The sequence below is a fragment of the Lipotes vexillifer genome, unplaced genomic scaffold, assembly GCF_000442215.2.
Source record: "Lipotes vexillifer unplaced genomic scaffold, Lipotes_vexillifer_v1.1 scaffold914, whole genome shotgun sequence".
Taxonomy (NCBI): Eukaryota; Metazoa; Chordata; class Mammalia; order Artiodactyla; family Lipotidae; genus Lipotes; species Lipotes vexillifer.
In genome coordinates this window covers 1,747,497-1,766,796 of record NW_006780388.1, presented here as the reverse complement: position 1 = coordinate 1,766,796, position 19,300 = coordinate 1,747,497, and the positions used below count along the sequence as shown (strand labels likewise).

General features: G+C 52.4%; 2 protein-coding genes and 3 non-coding genes across 5 annotated transcripts; 3 read left to right on the top strand and 2 right to left on the bottom strand.

The window, feature by feature from the left end:
- Positions 1 to 983: 983 nt before the first annotated feature.
- Positions 984 to 2,943, top strand: CASP16 (putative caspase-16). The gene is given in 5 exon segments (XM_007472285.1): positions 984 to 1,068; positions 1,071 to 1,157; positions 1,561 to 1,647; positions 2,180 to 2,274; positions 2,830 to 2,943. Coding segments are annotated over 5 exon segments (468 nt in total).
- Positions 2,944 to 3,736: 793 nt separating this feature from the next.
- TRNAR-CCG (transfer RNA arginine (anticodon CCG)) lies at positions 3,737 to 3,809 on the top strand. The gene has a single exon. It is a non-coding gene; the product is annotated as a tRNA-Arg (tRNA).
- Positions 3,810 to 5,918: 2,109 nt separating this feature from the next.
- Positions 5,919 to 6,343, bottom strand: LOC103074689 (mediator of RNA polymerase II transcription subunit 10). The gene has a single exon (XM_007453497.1). The coding sequence runs from the start codon at positions 6,341 to 6,343 to the stop codon at positions 5,936 to 5,938; it is 408 nt and encodes a 135-aa protein (XP_007453559.1). The 3' UTR covers positions 5,919 to 5,935.
- Positions 6,344 to 6,709: 366 nt separating this feature from the next.
- TRNAR-CCU (transfer RNA arginine (anticodon CCU)) lies at positions 6,710 to 6,782 on the top strand. The gene has a single exon. It is a non-coding gene; the product is annotated as a tRNA-Arg (tRNA).
- A 6,951-nt stretch (positions 6,783 to 13,733) lies between these two features.
- Positions 13,734 to 13,806, bottom strand: TRNAK-CUU (transfer RNA lysine (anticodon CUU)). The gene has a single exon. It is a non-coding gene; the product is annotated as a tRNA-Lys (tRNA).
- Positions 13,807 to 19,300: the final 5,494 nt, after the last annotated feature.

The window sequence follows — 19,300 nt, the reverse complement described above, 5'->3', positions numbered from 1 at the left end:
GAGCTGCCAGAGGTGGGAGGCCTTGGTCCAGGTGAGCCCTCGCCTGCCTCTTCCCACCTCTGCCCCCAGTCCCACCTGGGGTCTCCCTGGACTCAGGCCCAGCACTTGCTCTTGCCCTAGGGTTTCCGTGGGGAACTGGTTAGGTTCCCGGAGCAGCTGGATGCCCACGGGGGCCCTGTGGGCTGTGCTCTACTGGCCTTGGTGGCCCCCAGCGAGCAGCTGAGGCAGCCCCAGCAGCTGTCCAGGAGCTGAGCCGCTGTGAGGCTGGTGGGACTGCTCCAAGTCTTCCTGCTGCTCTCCACTTCCCCCCGGGGGTGAGTGGGCTGGCCAGGGACCCCCAGTTGCGGGGCAGGGCAAAGCGGGTCTGGGGGGTGGGCAGGAGGGCTGAGACTCTCCCTCCAGGCCTGTGTGCTGCTTCCCCACCCAGCTACCCCCAAGCCTGGAGCCTTCCTCACTGGCCTGGGCGAGCTCTGTGGCTGTCGTCCTCACTGGTCACTGCTGCAGCTGCTGACCAGGTGAAAGCCCAGAAGGGGCATCCAGGAGGGGGGCTGTGGCTCTGCTGTGTTGTCCTGAACCCATTACCTCCACCCATTCATTCCACAACATAAGGCCGTGTTGTCTGCAATGGGTGTCAGCTTCAAAGCCTCACCTCCCACCCCCACCCACGCCCGTCCTCACAACCCACTCAGGGTCCCCCACACGTTGCAGTATCTTCTCAGCTCCGTGCCTTTGCCCAGGCTGCTCCCTCTGCTTGGCATCCCTCCCTCTCGACCTGGCCTCACACAGACCCATCCAGGCGTCAGCCATCCCCTTACCATCCCTGGGTTGACACTTGTATTCCCATCCACCCCTGTTCACACTTACGTGGCAGTGACTGTCTCGTCAGACTGTGGGTCCCTGGGGTCCAGGGTTGGGGATGATTCAGGTCTGGTCCCGAGGCCCAAAGGTCTCAGTGGGCAGTTGGGTGGTCACTGGAGGTGAGAATGGGCCCCAGCTCTGCTCCACAGTTGTCCCCAGCCTCCCCAGGCGGTGCCCACCCAGGGCACAGGGACGCTGGTGTGGGACGCACACTCTCCCCTGGTTGTGGCTCTGGCTGCAGGCACCACCAGCCACCCCCTCCCTGGCCGATGTCCTCCACATCTATGCTGATGTGCAAGGTGGGTCTACCTACCTCAGGGAGCCTGGGCTTGGGCGGGGCTGGTGGGGGGGAGCTGTCTGGAGAGCACTTCCAGGGCCCTGAGCTGGGATCCTGCTGCCACCTCCTTCCTCTCTTCGCCAAGAAGATGGGAAGGAAAACCTTAAATGGCAAAGGCCTTTGAAAATGGAGAGTTTCTTCCCCTACTTGAGCCTGAAACAACCCTGGAGACAGGAAGGTGAAATAGCTTTTCCGAGGCCACACAGCTGGTAAGAAGCAGCAGGGCTGAGATTTGAAACTTGATCTGGCTTTCCTGCTCTGCACTCTTTCTACTGCCCTGTGTGCCCTTGAGCAAGACTGGAGGAGACCCTTGGGGCTGGTGGAGTCCCAGGATGCTGGGTAAAAGGCTTTGGTCCCTCTTGCAGGCAGCTTCTCCAGGGGCCCCACTCCAGGGAGCCCTAACCAAGCAGACATCTTGATGGTCTACGCAGCCACTGAAGGTAAGGGGATGGGTCTCCACAAAGCCCATTACACAGGGCCTAGCCTCCTGGCCAGAGATCTGAAGTGGCTTTAGGAGCATCTGGCACTTGGCTGTTGGGGTGCAGGGGCACCAGCCTCGTCGCAGTTAAGCCGTCTTCCTTCCATGTATATTATTTATGATAATAGTAATGGTGGTGAGCACATATTGAGGGCTGGCTCTGCTAAGCACTGTACCTGCATCCTTTCCTCTAGGCTGTAAGTTCCATGAGGGCAGGACAGTTCTGTCTGCCTCAGGGCCCTGGCCAGTGCCTGGCACGTAGTAGGTTCACAGTAAATGTTTCTTCGATATTGAATCCATTGTATATTCACTACACAAACATTGAGCAACAACTTGATCCAGAAGCGAGAAGTTCCTGCTCCCTGCCCCATTCTCTTGCCTGACTGCTGGGGTCCTGTGTGCTTGCCCCCACTTCCACCAACAATAGGCCCCTAGGGATTGGAAGGCAGCTGGCAGGGGCCTGAGTCTGACACTCTGGCCCTGGTCCCCTGGCCTGGCCTGTGTAGCCTTTCGGGATGAGAAGGGCTCAGACTTTGTCCAGATGCTGGTGGAGGTCCTCAGAGCTGACCCCAGGGGAGACCTCCTGGAGCTGATGACTGAGGTGAGTTGGGGGTGGGGGGTCGCCTGGGAAGAGGAGCTGGATTCATCCTTCTTCTCAGCCCTGGTGTTCTGGTCACCTCCTATTCACCCCGTTGCAGAGGGAGGGATACCCCGCCCTCAATAGTATGAGATGGTTGAACACACAACACCCGGCCCTGGACAGTGAGACGGACAGCAGTTATTAACCACATATACTCACAGCTGGGGGAGGAGGACACCTCAGGCCATTCCGGCCACTCAGTGTTTCCCTGGGGAGCACAGGGAACCAGCAGGGGTTGTAGATGCAGACTTTGTAATAACGGGGTGGGGTACTAGTTTGAATAATTTCACAGGCTGGCAGGGAACTGGGGTGGAGTGTGGCTGATCTGGCTGGTGGGGGAACTAGCGGGATGGGGGGGCCTTCCCTGCTGGGTCGGGGGGTACAGCTGACAAGAGCAGGGGAAACCAACGGGGCCTGTGAGACCCAAAGATGTGAAGGCAACACTTGAAACTTTAGGCCTTACAATACACTGGATGCCAGGCTGGGCGCTGGGGGACCTGGCAGTCCTGGGCACAGGTCAATTGGCAGGTGTGCAAGCTAGACGTGCTGGGTCCCGACTGTGATGAGCGCTGCAAGGCCTGTCTGGAGATCCGCAGCTTGTTGAGGTGCTGACTCTGCCTGCAGGCCTGACTGAGCCCACAGCTACCAAGGGGGTGCTGACTGTGGGTGGCCACACACCAATGCCATCCCTGACCCCATCGGCTCCTCGGTTTCCTCGGTTTCCTCATCTAAAAACGGCACGATAGCACGGGAGGCTTAGCCGCCATGGAATAAACATGATGATCGCTGTACACGTGAATAGCGCCTGCACGCAGGGAGCTGTGACACTAAGTGAGATAATGTATGCAGAGTGCCTGGCACTTCAGAGGCTGGGCCCACCGGGTGAGGAGGGGGAGCAGGGGAGGCGCCAGGGCAGCCTCCAGCTCTAAGAAACCCAACATGGGCTAGGCTGAGCTGGATGTCCTGGGAAAGGGCAGCGCGGGGTCCACACCATCTTCCCAGCACGCGCACCCCACATGCACACCACGCTGGGGCCACGGACAGGGCCTCTGCCTATACAGCAGTCAGAGTCCATTCTGGGGCCATAAGACTGGAACAGAGCATGGCAGGTTTAGCGGTGCTGTGATAGGGGAAGCAAAGGGGCTGGGGAAGCAGAGGGCAACTCCTGACCCACCGCGGGCCGGGGGCACGTGGGAGAAGAGATCAGGAGCCTCTCGGGACAGGAGGGGCTTGGGCAGCCTCACCCAGGCTCGAACCCTCACTTGGGCTGTGCTCAGTAGCGCTCAGTCGCACAGCTTGGAGCCCCGCTCACACCGAGCCCGAGGGGCGGGGCTCCTTGCCAGTGTGAGCATGCGTATTAGGGCATATTGAACAGGCGCCTGAGAAAGCTTTATGAGAAAAGCCGTAACAGAAGTAGCGGCAAGGCCGCGTGGCCTAATGGATAAGGCGTCTGATTCCGGATCAGAAGATTAAGGGTTCGAGTCCCTTCGTGGTCGTTGCGGAGATTGCTTTTTCTACTCCGGGTACAAAAAACAAACAAACGCTTTTCCCTCTCTCCAGACTGCTCTCTGCGCGGGCCTAGGATCCTCGGGCTATGTCCGCCTACCGACCTCCAGCCCCTCGGACGTAGCTCGGGACGCGTGGGAGGCCCTGAGGGCGCTGTGAGGGCCTATAGTGCTCGGATCCAGGCGGAATGCTGACCCTGAAGCCCACCGGCCGTGAGTGCCGGGAGCCCACACGGGACTGGCTGCATGAATATAGTTCAGACGACGAGAACTGTGACAGAAGAGGGGTTGAATTTTTGCACGGGTAGGTCACCCCCAAGGGGTCAGTGGACAGGGGCGTTAAAAAATATAATAGATTATTGTGATGAAGAAGTTTTGGAAATAGATAGTAATGATGCTTTTGCACAATATTGTAAATGTAACTGATGCCAGTAAACTGTACATTTAAAAATGGTTAAAATGGCAAATTTAACCTTAAGCGTATATTTTACCACAATAAAAAATGTGAAAAGAAATTAATAGATTATTTTGATTTCTTGCAGTGAGAGTATACCCTTAAATGATTAGTGTGAATGTTTTTTAAAAAATTTAAATGTAAAGAATATGCCCAGGATTGAGTCATCATTTTACCTGGAAAAAACAACTCTGCCTGCGGAACCGAGCTCTTACCAAGGGATTCTGGCTAAGCAGAATGACCAAAGTGATGGGACCTCCTCCCACCAGGGAAAACGCTGGGGGAATGGCAGCTGAGCGTGTACCCCTACAGTGGGCGCAGGTGACCTTGGGGTCATGAGGAGTGTCACCATCTCCTTAATCGTTTTTGTGATGTCTCAGTGGTTTACTAAGGGCTTATAAATAAAAAGAGAAACTTCATTAAGATAAACATTTCTATTATTTTCCCTACTTTTATTGAGATATAATTGACATATAGCACTGTATAAGTTTAAGGTGTACAGCATAATGATTCGACTTACATACATCATGAAATGCTTATCACAGGTTTAGTGACCATCCATCAACCTGTGATGAGAACTCATAGGATTTTCTGTCTTAACTCTTAGGATTAACTCTTCTTATAACGTACAGCAATGTTAATTCTCTTTATCACGTTGAATACTACACCTCTAGTACTTACTTATAACTGGAAGTTTGTACCTTTTGACTACCTTCATCTAATTCCCCCCACGCCTCCCTCCACCCCGCCTCTGGTAGCCACAGTAAGACAAATACTTTAGAGATGGCAAAGAATACCCATCTTCTGGTGGGAAAGTAAACGCTGGGTCCTCTGATACTAGTTTCACACTCTACCAACTGAGCTGGCTGGGCAGATACAGAGCCATTACGGAGCATCCTTAGGACAAAGACCTAAGGCCATTGGGCTCTGCTAAAAACTGCACAGACTTGGAACCAGGAAACACTTTTGGTCTAAGGGGCAACGTAGGGAGGAGGATGAAGATAGGGACAGACACTTTTCCCAAGCTCCCGGCTGTTGCCTTTCTCCCTTCCGCTCCCACATTTTGCATAACGAACGCCTTTTTTTTTTTTTTTAAGTACTTAAAGACTTTATTATATTAGACTATATTATATTAGACTAACTATGGAAACACAGTTCCATTGAACACATTCTTTATGCACTATACTTAAAAATATAAAATACAAAACGAATTTAAAGTACTTATATTAAACCAAATTTTCCTTGTTTTTTTGTTTAGCTTTCTTTGACACCATAAAAGAAAGAAAGAAAGAAAAAGAACAGAAAGTATATTAAAAGAAAACTATTAGGTATAATTTTTTTTAACTTTTACTTTACCTATCATATTTAATATTTCCAAGACTATTTGGCCATGGAGAATCATACACATCACACTCAAAGTTGTGTGATCACCAGTCCCCTGAGAGCTAGAGGACCAAACAGAGCACGTCAGGGAGAGGGGGCAGCTGGCTGCACAGCCCCGCACGCCCTCCAGGCCCTGTCGTCCCCAGAGGCCAACGACGAGGACAAGGTGGCGGGAGGATGGGCCCAGGAAACAGCATTGGTGCCGCTGAGTCAAGGCTGCCTGAAGGTCACGGCCACTCGTGCAGGGCTAGGAGGATCTTCAGACAGATGGAGGAGGGAGTTAGGAAGGAGGATGGTCTTCCCCCCGGATGCTCCGGTACTTAGCCATGTCCTCAGAAAATACTTTAGAAAGTTCTTGAATCAACCGGATTTTAAATTTCTTCATTGTGTCCATCTTGCCTTTAACTTGTTCATTTTTAGCCAGAGCCCTCTCCAGGCACTCTTTGGTATAGAGTTGGGGATTTCGACCTTGATCTATGTATTCAAAAACTTCTAAAGGGACAGTAACATCATGAAGTTGCTGTCTGCACTTATCGATATCCTGTAAGCCAGTAACAATAAAATTCAACTTCTGGTTGAGCCCGGCCTGGCTGCTGGGCTGGAAGTCGCTGACGATGATGCCGAGCTGCCGGATGTTCTCCACGAACTTCTCCAGGTGCTCCTCCAGGTGGTCGAACTTCTCGGTCATGGCCCGGCCGTCCGCACCGCCGCGGGCGCGCTCCTGCCCCCTCGAACGCCTTCTTGATGTTAATTATCCCAGGACTCGGATTCTCCTAAAAAGATGGGGAAAGGGCTCACCCGGGACTTGATCCACAGACTTCCTACATCCTAAGCGATGATTGTACCTCAGCTCCATCCGCGCGTGCGCGATCTCTCCCGAGCCCCAGGATGCTCGGGAACCGGCGGTATCTAAGAGGATGCACCCGCCGAATACGGACGTCAAGGGGACCAAGGACCCGCTGAGCTGGAGCCGGGAGGCTGTGCGTAATGTGCAGGAACCGCGGGGAGGTGACAGAAAGACTGGTTTAGGACCGTTGTGAAACGTCTCTCGTCAGCCCCGGTGGCCTAATGGATAAGGCATTGGCCTCCTAAGCCAGGGATTGTGGGTTCGAGTCCCACCCGGGGTACAGGAGGTAGTATTTTAAACTTTCTGCCAGAGGAAAAATGAAATGAAGCTAGCTGTCTACTTACCCTAGTGGGAAATTAAAGGGCCCTGGGGTTTAGCCAGATGCCACCCTATAGCGAGGTTGGACAAGGTTTACTTTTCTGATAAAGATGTGCACGTTTTCAGATTTCGTACATAATAAAGTTTTCTCTCTTTTTAATCCATGCCCTCATCCTCAAGGTAAAAATCTCCCAAACTGCAGGACATGGTGAAGTAAAATCAGAAGCCTCCTTTACCACATGCCCAAAGAGGAGGTGGCCGCTGAGGCTTTGTCATATATACACATAGTTCTCTTTTATTTTAAAAAACCATGGATGGGACTCTTCTGTTCCTCCAGCTCTGGCCTTACTTCTGCTTTCCCAAGCACCTGAGGTCCCATCATCCAGGGACCTCAAACCAGGGACCTCATCTCAATGCAGCATCTCCCACCATCATATGTGGCCTGCAGAGAACAGTGACCACAGAGCTATCCAAGGCTGCTGGTGCTTCCCTCACCAACGTTTCTCAATGCCTTATTGAAGGGAATGTCCCTGGGGCCCTCTCAGTGGCGTGGTGGGTGTGCTTTTCGTGTATGATAGACCCGTTCTAGCATTTCTGTCTCACAGAGTCTTTGGATTCCTTTCTCTACATGATGCCAGGAACATCCTTGAATCTTAATCTCCTTAAACATAGGCCACCATTGAGTTCCATGCTTAGCCAACCAACTAAGAAAACTGGCAGAGCCACATTCAGCTGCACAAGATAACACATTAGATACAGGCTTGCTGGGAAGTGCACCCAGAGAAATAATGTCACCAGTTGCAAAAATCCCATCCTCCTTATTCTAACATCCTTGGGTCCATTCCCATACACATTCCCTAGTTCTCTGCTGGCATAAATGAACAGAATTTGCAATTCTTTTGGCATATGAATGATTTCCTCCCAGGCCAGCCTTTGTCCTTCTCCTACAGCATGCTGATCTGATTGTAGTTATAGGGCAACCAGTGTTAGCGGGTAACAAGGCTGGCTGGTGTGGGCTTTGAGGAGAACCGTCATCCCCTGTCTCACCTGCCATGCTCCAGGTGAGATTATTATAGGATATTCAAACACAGGAAGGCTACTCTTCTCAGATATCAGAGGACAGGCTGCTTTACACTGGCGAGGGAGGCTCCAAATGACTCAGGGGTTCAAGATTCTCAACTAGGTCTGAGCCTACCTAGATGTCCCCAGGCTTCGGCTCCACTCCTTCATAATCAATGCCGTTTCTTCCACATGGAAGATCTCCCAAGTCTATGAACTCAACTTACATTGTCATTCTGCAACATACTTCATTCGATTATGTGTTTGATTTTCAGCAATGTCAGCCCTGCAGCTATACGATTATTTTACGTCTGCCAGAAAACGTCCCTGGATCTCTGAACATGACTTAGGCTGAAAATTTAAAGGCCTGATCTTGTCATTTTCTTTCTTTAAGCAAACGGATGCACCCAGGAGAATCCTTTCCATGCCACAATCCTTGTAGTCATCTTTACTGCCGTAAGATTCAAGTGCAGCAGCCAAGTGGTCTCCCAGGGCACTTGCTTCAGCCAGCACTTCATCATAATCAACCAGGTGATAGGCGGCTTGATAACGATGCCCTTGCATGCCATGAGTCACCAGTATCCCATTTCCCATTGGCAAGGAGCTCAAGCCCAAATTCATTACCAAACCAGGGTCCACGCAGCAGTCAAAAAACCCATCCGTTGGGGGGTGGGGGGAATGGGGAGAGGTTGGTACAAGGATACAAGCTTTTAATTATAAGACGAATAAGTTGTGGGGATCTAATGTACAGTATGGTGATTATAGTTAATAATACCGTATTGTTAACTTCAAATTGCTAAGAGTAGATCTTAAGTATTCTCAACACACACACGCACACACAGAAGGTAACTTTGTGAAGTGATGGATGTGTTAATTAGCTTGATTGTGGTAATCATTTCACAAGGTATAGATATATCAAATCCTCACGTTATACACCTTCAATATATATCATTTTTATTTGTCAATTATACCTCAATAAAGCTGGGGGAGGGTAAGAAAACCTATTTGTTATTGTAAGACTAATGAAAACTGGTAACTATGTAAAAAGCATTGTTAAGGAGGCAGTTGAGAAGGCAGAAGGGAACCGTGAGAAGGCAGCTATCACCCACGGGGCTGGAGGACCACAGGAAGAGGTTGGGATTATTAAAAGTTAGAAGCTTGGAGAGAAATTGTGGAGCTTAAAAACCGATCTCTGGGGCTTCCCTGGTGGCGCAGTGGTTGAGAGTCCGCCTGCCGATGCAGGGGACACAGGTTCGTTCCCCGGTCCGGGAAGATCCCACATGCCGCGGAGCGGCTGGGCCCGTGAGCCATGGCCGCTGAGCCTGCGCGTTCGGAGCCTGTGCTCTGCAACAGGGCACCCCGTCAGCTTGCGCAGGTGGTTCTCATGAGCCATGATGAGGGTGGTTCTGTGAGTGCGGGGAAAATAAACTGGATTCAGCTGCCATTTCTGGAAAGAACTAGTATTGCAGGAATAAAAAAGCGAGGCTGGGTGGGGTGGGTGGCAGTAGGAACGGGAAGCAAACAGGAAGTAGAGTCCCTTCTTCCTCCGCCAGCCTTTCAGCCTCTAGAGTGCCTCCTATCGGCAAAATATGACACAGATCCTCTGGCAAAGCGCAGTACAGTCAGTCCCCCACATACGAAACTTCAAGTTGCGTACTTTCAAAGAGGCGAATGTGTGTTCGCATGTCTAATCACGTAAGTTAGTTCACGTGTCTGGCGTATATTGTCACATGCGTGCATCCTATACAAGTGGTTATGCTTTTGTGTACTTTACTGTACAGTACTGTATAGAGGGCAGTAGTACAGTGTCTTTATTTCAAGCCCAGGATGTCCGGAAGCAAGCATAAAAACAGCAGTGATGTAGCTGGTACTACTGTACTTTTCAAGGTACTGTACTGTAAGATTAAAAATGTTTTCATTTTGTGTTTTTTATGTATTATTTGTGCGAAAAGTATTATAAACCTATTACAGTACAGTACTATATAGCCGATTGTATTAGTTGGGTACCTAGGCTAACTTTGTTGGACTTAGGAACAAATTGGACTTATGAACGTGCTCTCGGAATGGAACTCGTTCGTATGTAGAGGACTTACTGTGTCACTAAGCGGGGTCTACAGGATGAGTTTGAAGCTGAGGGATAAAAGTTTAAATACTGGCCCACGGGTCTATCCTGCTTCCCCCGCTTCCTTACAGATGCCTCCTCAGAGTGTTCCCTTCATGAACTGATTACACAAAAATCCCTGGAAACTTGTCCTAAAATAGTTGGAAACAGACTCTAAGAATGAGAATGTTACCGAACCAAACTTGGGTCTGCTCAGCTTTGTGCAATAAAGCCAATCTACTGACACCGGGTGGTGGTGAAGGAAAGTGCAGCGTTTATTGCAGGCACCGCGCAAGGAGTCCAGTAAGCTAGCGTTCAAAAGGCCCGAACTCCCCAGATGGCTTTCAGAGAAAGGTTTTTAAAGACAAGGTGAGGGATGGGGGTTGTGGGGGTGTGTGATCAGCTCATGGACATTCTTCTGATTGGTTGGTGGTGAGGTAATTGGGAGTCAACATCATCAACCTTCTGGTTCCAATCGGTCTGGGGTCTACATACGTGCTTTTGGGCAATCTACAGTTAACTTCTACCACCTGGTGAGGGTTTCAGGCTCTGCAAAACAGCTCAGAATATTATCTACAGCCCTTGAGGAGGAGGTAAAGGTGCTTGACTTTGTTTAATGGCTAAACCACTGTCTTGCTTGACTGTTTTCCTTTCTTTCTGCATTTTCTCACTTCTCTGATTAAATTTATTCTTTGGAACTTGGGGAAGGCCTAGGAGGCTAATGTTTTCTACAGATGAGGGCAGGCGAAGGACATGGGGGGAATCTGTCCCTGGAAGGCCCCATAGGGTCCTGCTGGGTTACAAGATTCCAAGGTTGAATCACCTTCTGGCTGCCTGGCACCAAGGAGAACATCACTGGTGGTAGGTAGACTTCTGAGAGACCCGGGTATGCTGGAGCCATGCAATTATTAAGCCTTTTGTCCCCGTTGAACTGGGATGGCTGTATGGGAGGGAGGTCACCCCATGTCTCTGGCATTTTGGAGATACAGTGGAAATGTGATCATTGTAAGCATTGTGGAATTATGTGTTGACGCATTGAAACAAAAATGTTTCAATGTCTTTAATACATTGAACCCCGAGAATGACAGCCTCCGGTGGACTAATCACCAATTCAAAGCAGTGTGAACATCAGAGGCTGCTCTGGCAGCATTGAAAGCAACCTACATCTTCTACAGGTGAAGGCCGATAAAGCTGAAGGCCAGGCTCAGGAGCAGGCCTTGAGGCAGACTTGAATTCTCAGGCTCAGCAAATGTCCTGGACCAATGTCAGGGTGCTGATAGGGAAGAAATGGGACCCTCAAACTTGCAATGGGGATATCTGGGTAGCTGCATTGAGAACCTTGAATGCTCGGGGCCTGCTGTGGGGGCCCAGGCCTCCACCCCCTTGCCTGGAGACTAGGAGGAACCTCAAATGAGGCAGGTATTTTACAAAACATTTGGTCACTTCAGACCTGCTCCAACTTCCCCTCCAGGCCACCATACCAAATACTAGGGTCACATCCCAGCATGACTCAACTGGGAAAGTACTGGGACTGCTTCTGTAGGATCTGGATGACATGTCAGTGGTGACCTGGAGAGTCTGCCCAGAGTGGATCCTGACAGTCCTGGATCTGGGTGAGGAGAATAAAAAGCTGGAAAAAGGAGAGATTATCATATGGGACACTCTTTCATGACACAGAACTTAACGCCTGGCATGGTCCCTCAAACTGGTTGTGATACTCAGCTGGCATGGCTCTTGGAAGGATGGAAAAAGCAATGGCCTACATTAAATGAAGTAGAATTGCCAGAAATGCCATGGCAAACTGTGAAGGAAGGAATCAGAAGGGACAGAGATACTGGTGCGCCAGCATGGCTCTACGGCATGCTGCCATGGAACAGACTATGGATCTTGGCAGTGCCTGCAGGAAATGCTATTCACAGAGGCAATACGACTTGCATGGTTGAGGAGATGCACCAGCATCTCTGAGAAGCTTGGGAGGTACTGTTTTCTGGTCTGGTGCTTACTGGGACATATCCAAAGTAGAAGGTAAGCTTTTGTACCTTGTCTCTCCTATTATTAAGAAGGAAGCTCAGCACTTTTTAAAAAATTGAAGCATAGTTGATTTACAATGTTGTGTTAGTTTCTGCTGTACAGCAAAGTGATTCAGTTATACATATACATATATATATATTCTTTTAAAAATTCTTTTCCATTATGGTTTATCACAGACTATTGAATATAGTTCCCTGTGCTACACAGTAGGACCTTGTTGTTTATCCAGTCTATATATAATAGTTTGCATTGGTTAACCTCTAACTCCCAGTCGATCCCTTCCCTACCCTCCTCCCCCTTGGCAACCACAAGTCTGGAAGGAAACCCAGCACTTTGACAGGACCCTGTGATGGGTAATTTTGTGTGTGAATTTGGCCAGGCTATGGTGCCCAGATGTTTGGTCAAACACCAGTCTAGATGTTGCTGTGAAGGTATTTTTTAGATGTGACTAACATTTAAATCAGTAGAGTTGAGTAAATCAAATTATCTTCCCATAAGGTGGGTGGGCTTCTCCCAATCAATTGAAGGTCTTAAGAGAGAAGTCTAAGATTACCCCCAAGAGGAAAGAATTTTGCCTTGGACTGCCTTCTGACTCCAGTCTGAACATGGACTCTTGATGGAATTCCCACCCCGCACATTTCACTTTGGGATCCCCACAATCGTGTGAGCCAATTTTTACAATCAATCACAATCTCTCCCTCACTTTCCCCTTCCTCTCGCTCTCTTTCTCTCTCTCTCTCTCTCTCTCTCTCTCAGTTCTCCAGAAAAATAGACTACAACAGAACTCTGATAAATATAGTCTCTCTCTCTCTTTTGGACGAGTAGGGTGCCCCAATCCAGGCACCAAGAGGGACACAACCTGGCAGGCACCTCCCCACTGCCAAGCCCTCTCCTGCCCCCCGTTGGCTCCCACCTTGGAAACCTGGATACCCAGACGACCCGACATCATGAGAGCCTCAGGGCCGGTGTTGCTAACCCTTCTGGTTCCCCTACCCCACCCTAAGAAAGGAGCTCGCATTTCCCTCACTGCTGCCTCTCGAGGAGAGGGACACCCAGCCTCTACTTGGAGTAGCCCACAATTTCCAACTTTCTTTCTACTTTAGAAAGGGGAGAGGGGCTGGGACAGGAATAACGGCCAGATGAGGGGCTCCCTTTCCTGCCGCATCTCTGTCTCAGGAGGGAGGAAAACTGAAGCAAATGCACATGGGGACACACAGGGTTGGGGGAGGCGAGGATCCTGGGTGGGGAACACCCCTGGATGGAGCATCACGTAGGTCCCTGCTTAGGGCCAGAGTTAGCTGAAAATCCATTTCCAAGTCTCCTGTCGTAGCTCTCGTTCCACGTGTAGAACTGAAATTGAATGGGTTCAAGTCCTACTTTGGACAATAATTCTTGGCCTGATAAGCACTTGCCCCGATCGCGGGAATTTCAAGAAAGTTCTTAGAAAAGGAACCTCTCAGAGGGGCTCCTGACCCACTCTGTGTGCTGTATCTGGAACTGTGGAGTAAGTTTCAACTTTTAAATTCCAAAACGTATATAATAAGGTATTAATGAGACAAAAGCAAGTTGCTCCAGTGAGATTCGAGGTCGGCGGCCACATGCCGGCCTCCCTGGACCAGCAACAGATCCTCCTTTGGAAGAGGCTTAGTTTATATGGATCTGGTCACTTCTGTAATATCATTTCTGCTTACCTGTGAAGCCAAGCCCTGAGGGCAAAAGTCATGTCCAACATGGGGCTCGAACCCACAACCCTGAGATTAAGTGTCTCATGCTCTACCGATTGAGCTAGCCAGGCAAGGTTAGAAAAGGATACTCCTCACAAACTAGTTGTATTTCTTCAGAACTTTACTGTCCTAAAAATGGTAGGGACAAATCCTGGATCCTGTGCACACTGCATCTCGGGCACTGGAGTGCTGAATTCTCGGGTCCTTTCAGCAGAGGACGAGAGCCCCAACAAGTTCCTGTCTGCCATCCGGCCATGGGTCTGTGTAGTCCCAGCAGCTCCAGGGAGCTGGAAAGTTGGGGGCAAGGGCACGTGGTTGGGTATCACTAGAGACTAGTAAGGATCGCAGTGTGATCCTCGCTTAGGTTGTGGGAGGTGTCGGGTTCCAATAAGGGACGATTTCTCATCATCAAACTCTCAGCCCTCTTTTGGACGAGTAGCCTGAAGCAAATCAGGAAGGCTCCATGGCCTCGCCTCGGGGACAAGCCAGGGAGGCCTTCCTTTCCAGGTGGATGCTGGACTCCTTGCTAGCGGGGCAGCGCCATTCAGGAAGAAGCGAGCACCAACCCCAGTTCTGACCCCTACATCAGGGTTCCAGAACTGTGAGGGTTTTCTGGGGCCAAGCTCAGACCAAGAGGGACCCCGAGATGCTCGAGGCTCACCCGGACTGGCCGGTTGGGAGGTGGCAGAGTCTCATTCTCGAGGTCTTGGATTTGTGTCCCATATTTGGTGAAATTTCTGGCCTGGGAGACTTTCTCACTCACCCGGGCCACAGGCATTCCCTCCTCCTCCTGGTCGCCCGTCCCTTCCTCTAGCTGTTGGAGACTGGGTGGCCCTCGTGGCCTGGGGGAGTCTGGCTCTGTGGCTCTAGAAGAGCCAGATCTTCGAGAACATGCAGAGGGGGCAGGGGGCTGGTGGGCCTCTTCTCTGACCTAAACGCTTGTTTCTCCAGTTAAGCCCAGGGTCGTGCATGCTGGGTGCCCCTTTCATGCCTCCTGACTCTCAAGTCCCCAAGCGAGTGGGTTTCCTGCACAGAAACCCGGGCCCCACTTGGATGTCCAGGGAGGCCTCTCCCACCCCTGAGGCCTGGTGGGGGTCAACTGGGGTAACCAGGCTCCCTGGCCAGCACTTTCTTCTCCTATAGCCAGAGCCTTTTAAGACTCCCCTTTTCTTGAGGGGAAAGCACTACTGCCTCCACCAGCAGGTTATTTCCTCTGCAAAGTCCTCTTCTGTGTCAGTGGTATCCCTCCCTCAGGCCTGCCTTTACCCCATTTGGCACCCGGCGTCTGCTCCCCTCTACCCATGCCCTCAGTCTAGGGCCTGCCTCCAGTTGGGCATTTGTCCAGTGAACAGGAAGTGCGAACTGCAGAGGAAGGTCCCTGTGGAGGAGTTCTTACCCTCACTTTGGCTTCAAATCCCCAAGGAGCCCAGTTTGCTTTTTCTGGTCATTTTATGGCAGAAACGGAATCCCTGGCAGAGCTGGTGTGGGGTCAGGGCCTGTGAGGATGGATCATGTGGCAGGCCCAGGGGGTGGCAGACCCAGATCCCAGTTGGATTCGAGTGGCCAGATCGGGCCTGGACACTGAAGTCTGGTGTCTGGGTGTGCTCAGTGGACATGGAGGGGCCGTGACCCAGGTCACAGCAGTGGCAACGGCAACGGCAACGCGGGGCGGGGAGTGTCCCCTGAGGGCTCCCTGAGTTTCCTCAACTTCCTCCTTCATCCTTTTGCTCCCTACCTAAACCCCCTCGCCGGGGCCCCTTCCCAGCTGCTGTCTGCACTGGGACGCGAGTCTGGGGCTCCGGGAGGCAGTTCTCTGATCTGGACAGGGTGTGAGACTCGGGACCCCGCGGCGGGTCTTTCCAGTGAGTGGCGTGGGGGTGGGGGTGGCGGTCCCGGGGGCGTCCGGGGAGCCCGCCACGCCAGGGGCAGGGGGCCAAACCCGGCTCTCAGCTTCACTCCGCTGCCCAGCCCTCGGGACCCCGCGGCGGGTCTTTCCAGTGAGTGGCGTGGGGGTGGGGGTGGCGGTCCCGGGGGCGTCCGGGGAGCCCGCCACGCCAGGGGCAGGGGGCCAAACCCGGCTCTCAGCTTCACTCCGCTGCCCAGCCCTTAGCCCAGTGACTGAAGAGGGACCTGGGGACATTCTCCTGAGCTGATCGTCTCAGTTTTCCACAGGCGGAGAGGAGAGCGGAGGAGCGGGACCCTCCAAAACCCACATCGGGACTTGCCGACTTGGGAGTCTCAGCGTGTGGCAGTGCTGAGCCTTTCCATCCCCCTCCTGTCCATGGAATCAAATCCTTCCCTGACATTCATGGGGAAAAGGGAAACAATCCATGGTTGAGAAAACCGAGACAGTGCAGACCAGTGAGGACAGAGCCACGTTGAACTCAAGAGGAGAACAAATGACCCTCAGGAGGTGGCTCGTTAGTCTGGTGGTACGATTCTTGCTTAGGGTGTGAGAAGTCCTGGGTTCAAATCCTGGGCGAGCCCCTCTTTTAAAGAGTAGTTGGGGGCTTCCCTGGTGGCACAGTGGTTGAGAGCCCGCCTGCCAATGCAGGGGACATGGGTTTGTGCCCCGGTCTGGGAAGATCCCACATGCCGCAGAGCGGCTGGGCCCGTGAGCCATGGCCGTTGGCCGTTGAGCCTGCGCGTCCGGAGCCTGTGCTCCGCAACGGGAGAGGCCACAACAGTGAGAGGCCCGCGTACCGCAAAAAAAGAGTAGTTGGGATGTGGGACACACTGCTGTCGCATTCACCAGATATGGACATGCCCACCCTGGTTTTCACCCTCGTCCTTCCTCACAGTGGTCTGGGCTCCTCTGCCCTGTAGGGTCACTCCTGTTTGAGAGACGATTGTGACTTGGAATCCAGTACACCCCTCACTCCCAAAGGAATATCCTAGTATAAGTTGAGCTTTTTACACCACGCTGTCTTGCAGATGCACAGATAATAGTAGCAGCTCGCTCCGTCGACTAAATAAACCAAAGGAGAAACTGGTGGGTGGCTTTTCTCTGGTAGCCAGGTTCAAATCTTTGATGGACCCATTTCTAAGGTTCCTTTGGTTAAAGAAGTTGAGGAATCAAGTGAGTTCGTGGACCCACTGTAAGGAGGAGACACCAGGCCTGTGAGAGCTTGGGCAGGGTGACTCATTGAGAAGTGACAGGCTGCGGATGTGGCAGCGTCTGGACCCGGTTCATCAGACTAGACTTTGGTGCATTTTGTACCTAAACCGAATGCCAGGAATTGCTTAGAGGTTCTGTCAAAAGAACGCCCAACATGGGGCTCAAACCAAGGACCCTGAGATTAAGGGTCTCACTCTTTACTGACGAAGCTAGCCGGGCACCCGTGCTTGGTAGACTGTGGCCACGTTTGGAAAGTTGACTGGCTGTGGATAACCCAAAATGACTGGGCTGGGTAGGCCCCGGGGTCAGCGGGGACGTGGAGCACCATCGGGCGACCTGCGTGTTGAGAATGCCTGGAATTCGCCGTGTCCCCAGCCGGAGAGCAGCTGCGGGGGGTGGGGGGGGAGGGTTAAGGCTCCACACTGACCGACGGACGGAAGGACAGACAGCGGCTCTGCCGCCCCCGGGAGCCCTGAGGCACGGAGAGAACTCGGGGCGGGCCAGCCCGAGATGATCCTGCGACGCGCGGACACGTGGCCCGAAATGGGGCAATGATAAGGGACCCACCACTGTATATATGCAAACAAGCCCGTGAACCCAAAATAATTGTTAGACTTAACTGGATTCCACTTGTTCGCATAACTCCATCCATACTTCCTTCGAATTATCTAAAAGAAATTTATTTTTATTTAAAAACTTATTTGGCCCCAACATTTCTTGGTCTGTCCTTTGGACGATCTTGAGTTGCTGGAACCAGCGACCTGGTGGTGGATTGCTGGAGGGGATTGGAGACCCCGTGGAGCCTGCCGCGACACCGACCCTGCTCACGCCCTCTGCTTTAGGATCCAGTCTCCCGGGATTCAGGGTCAGAAATGAGACGTCACTGGAGGGAGAAAGCGGATCCTTGCTTGCCAGGAGTGAGACCCGGGAAGGTCGGGGCTGGGGCAACCCCGCCCCAGCATCCTCCCGGCTTGGCTCCCCAGAGCAGAAAGGAACTTCAGATACATGATGGACTGGGAGTGGGACCTAGGGGTTGTCTGCTCCTTCCGTACCCCAAATTCTGGAGACAGGGCACCTCGGAGAATCTGCTGAGGACTCAATGAGACTTCAGACTCCACCAACCTCGATGTGCGGACCTGGCCTGAATCCTGAATCCAACCAGCCAAATGCGGAGTGGAGGTTAGGAGGCAGCGGGAACCTGCATGCGCACTGAGCACGAGAGAACATTGCAGCATCACCGTTAATGTTGTTGGATGTGCACATGGCATTGCGAGTATTTTAGAACAAAGGACTTGATTTGTAGAGATATTTGGTGAAAAAGAAGGCAAAAAGCTTTTACGTGTTAAGCAATGCTATATATGCTTTAAAATACGTCAGAAAAAAAGTAGAGGGAGACAGATTTCAAAAATACACGGGAATGGGCCGTGTCCCGCGCGCGCCGCCGTCATGGGCGCGGGCGGCGGGAGCGCGGAGCGGCTGGCGGTCCCTGCTCCTAAGGCGCGGGGCTGCGGCCTCGGGGCCCGCCCGCCGCCTACTCCCCGACGGTGGGGACCTTGAGGCCGCGCCCCCAGGCGCCGGGAAGAGCTCAGTCAGGTTGGCCGCTGTCTTACGGGCGGTTCCAGGTGAGACCGCGTCCGCCGCCTTCCGGTCGGGGGGTCCCGCCCTCTGGGCCTCGTAGCCTCGCAGGCCTGTCCCCAAGTACCGTCACGGGGGGGTCAGACCTCAACCTAGGGGTTTGGGGCGGACACCAGCGTTCGGCCTGTAACAAGATGGGAGCCGCATTTCCCAGAAATTCCTCTGGAAGTTCGAGTTTGCCGAGGAGAAATCCGGAGGCAGCCAGAAGTGTGGCCTTGAACTTCAGGGCTGCTCTCCAGGGAGCCTTCGTGAAGCACCTGCTTCCCTGCTGCTGACGAGAGACGGGCGAGGGCTCTCCAGGGCTGGGGATGGCAGTGGACCCCCGCGAGCTCCAGACCGTCCACCTCAGTGCTTGGGCTGAGGTCTCGGCAACAGTTTCCTCCCCCACCTCATTCGGTGCAAGCCCCTGATTTCCCGTGACCCCAGACACCTATGGTCGCTTTACGTTTTCCTGATGGACCGTTGCTTGATTTGGTTGTGGGTTCTGGAAGGGTGGTAAATTCTATTTTTCCCAATTATTGGCTTTCTTCCTTGATGTTGAACTTGGCCATGTCACTTCAAAGGCATCTGTAAAGTGATCAGAGCTGACTTTCAGGAAGAAACTTTAAAAGCTGCTGTGGGGCTTCCCTGGTGGCACAGTGGTTGAAAGTCCGCCTGTCGATGCAGGGGACGCGGGTTCGTGCCCCGGTCTGGGAGGATCCCACATGCCGCAGAGCGGCTGTGCCCGTGAGCCATGGCCGCTGGGCCTGCGTGTCCGGAGCCTGTGCTCTGCAGCGGGAGAGGCCACAGCAGTGAGAGGCCCGTGTACCGCA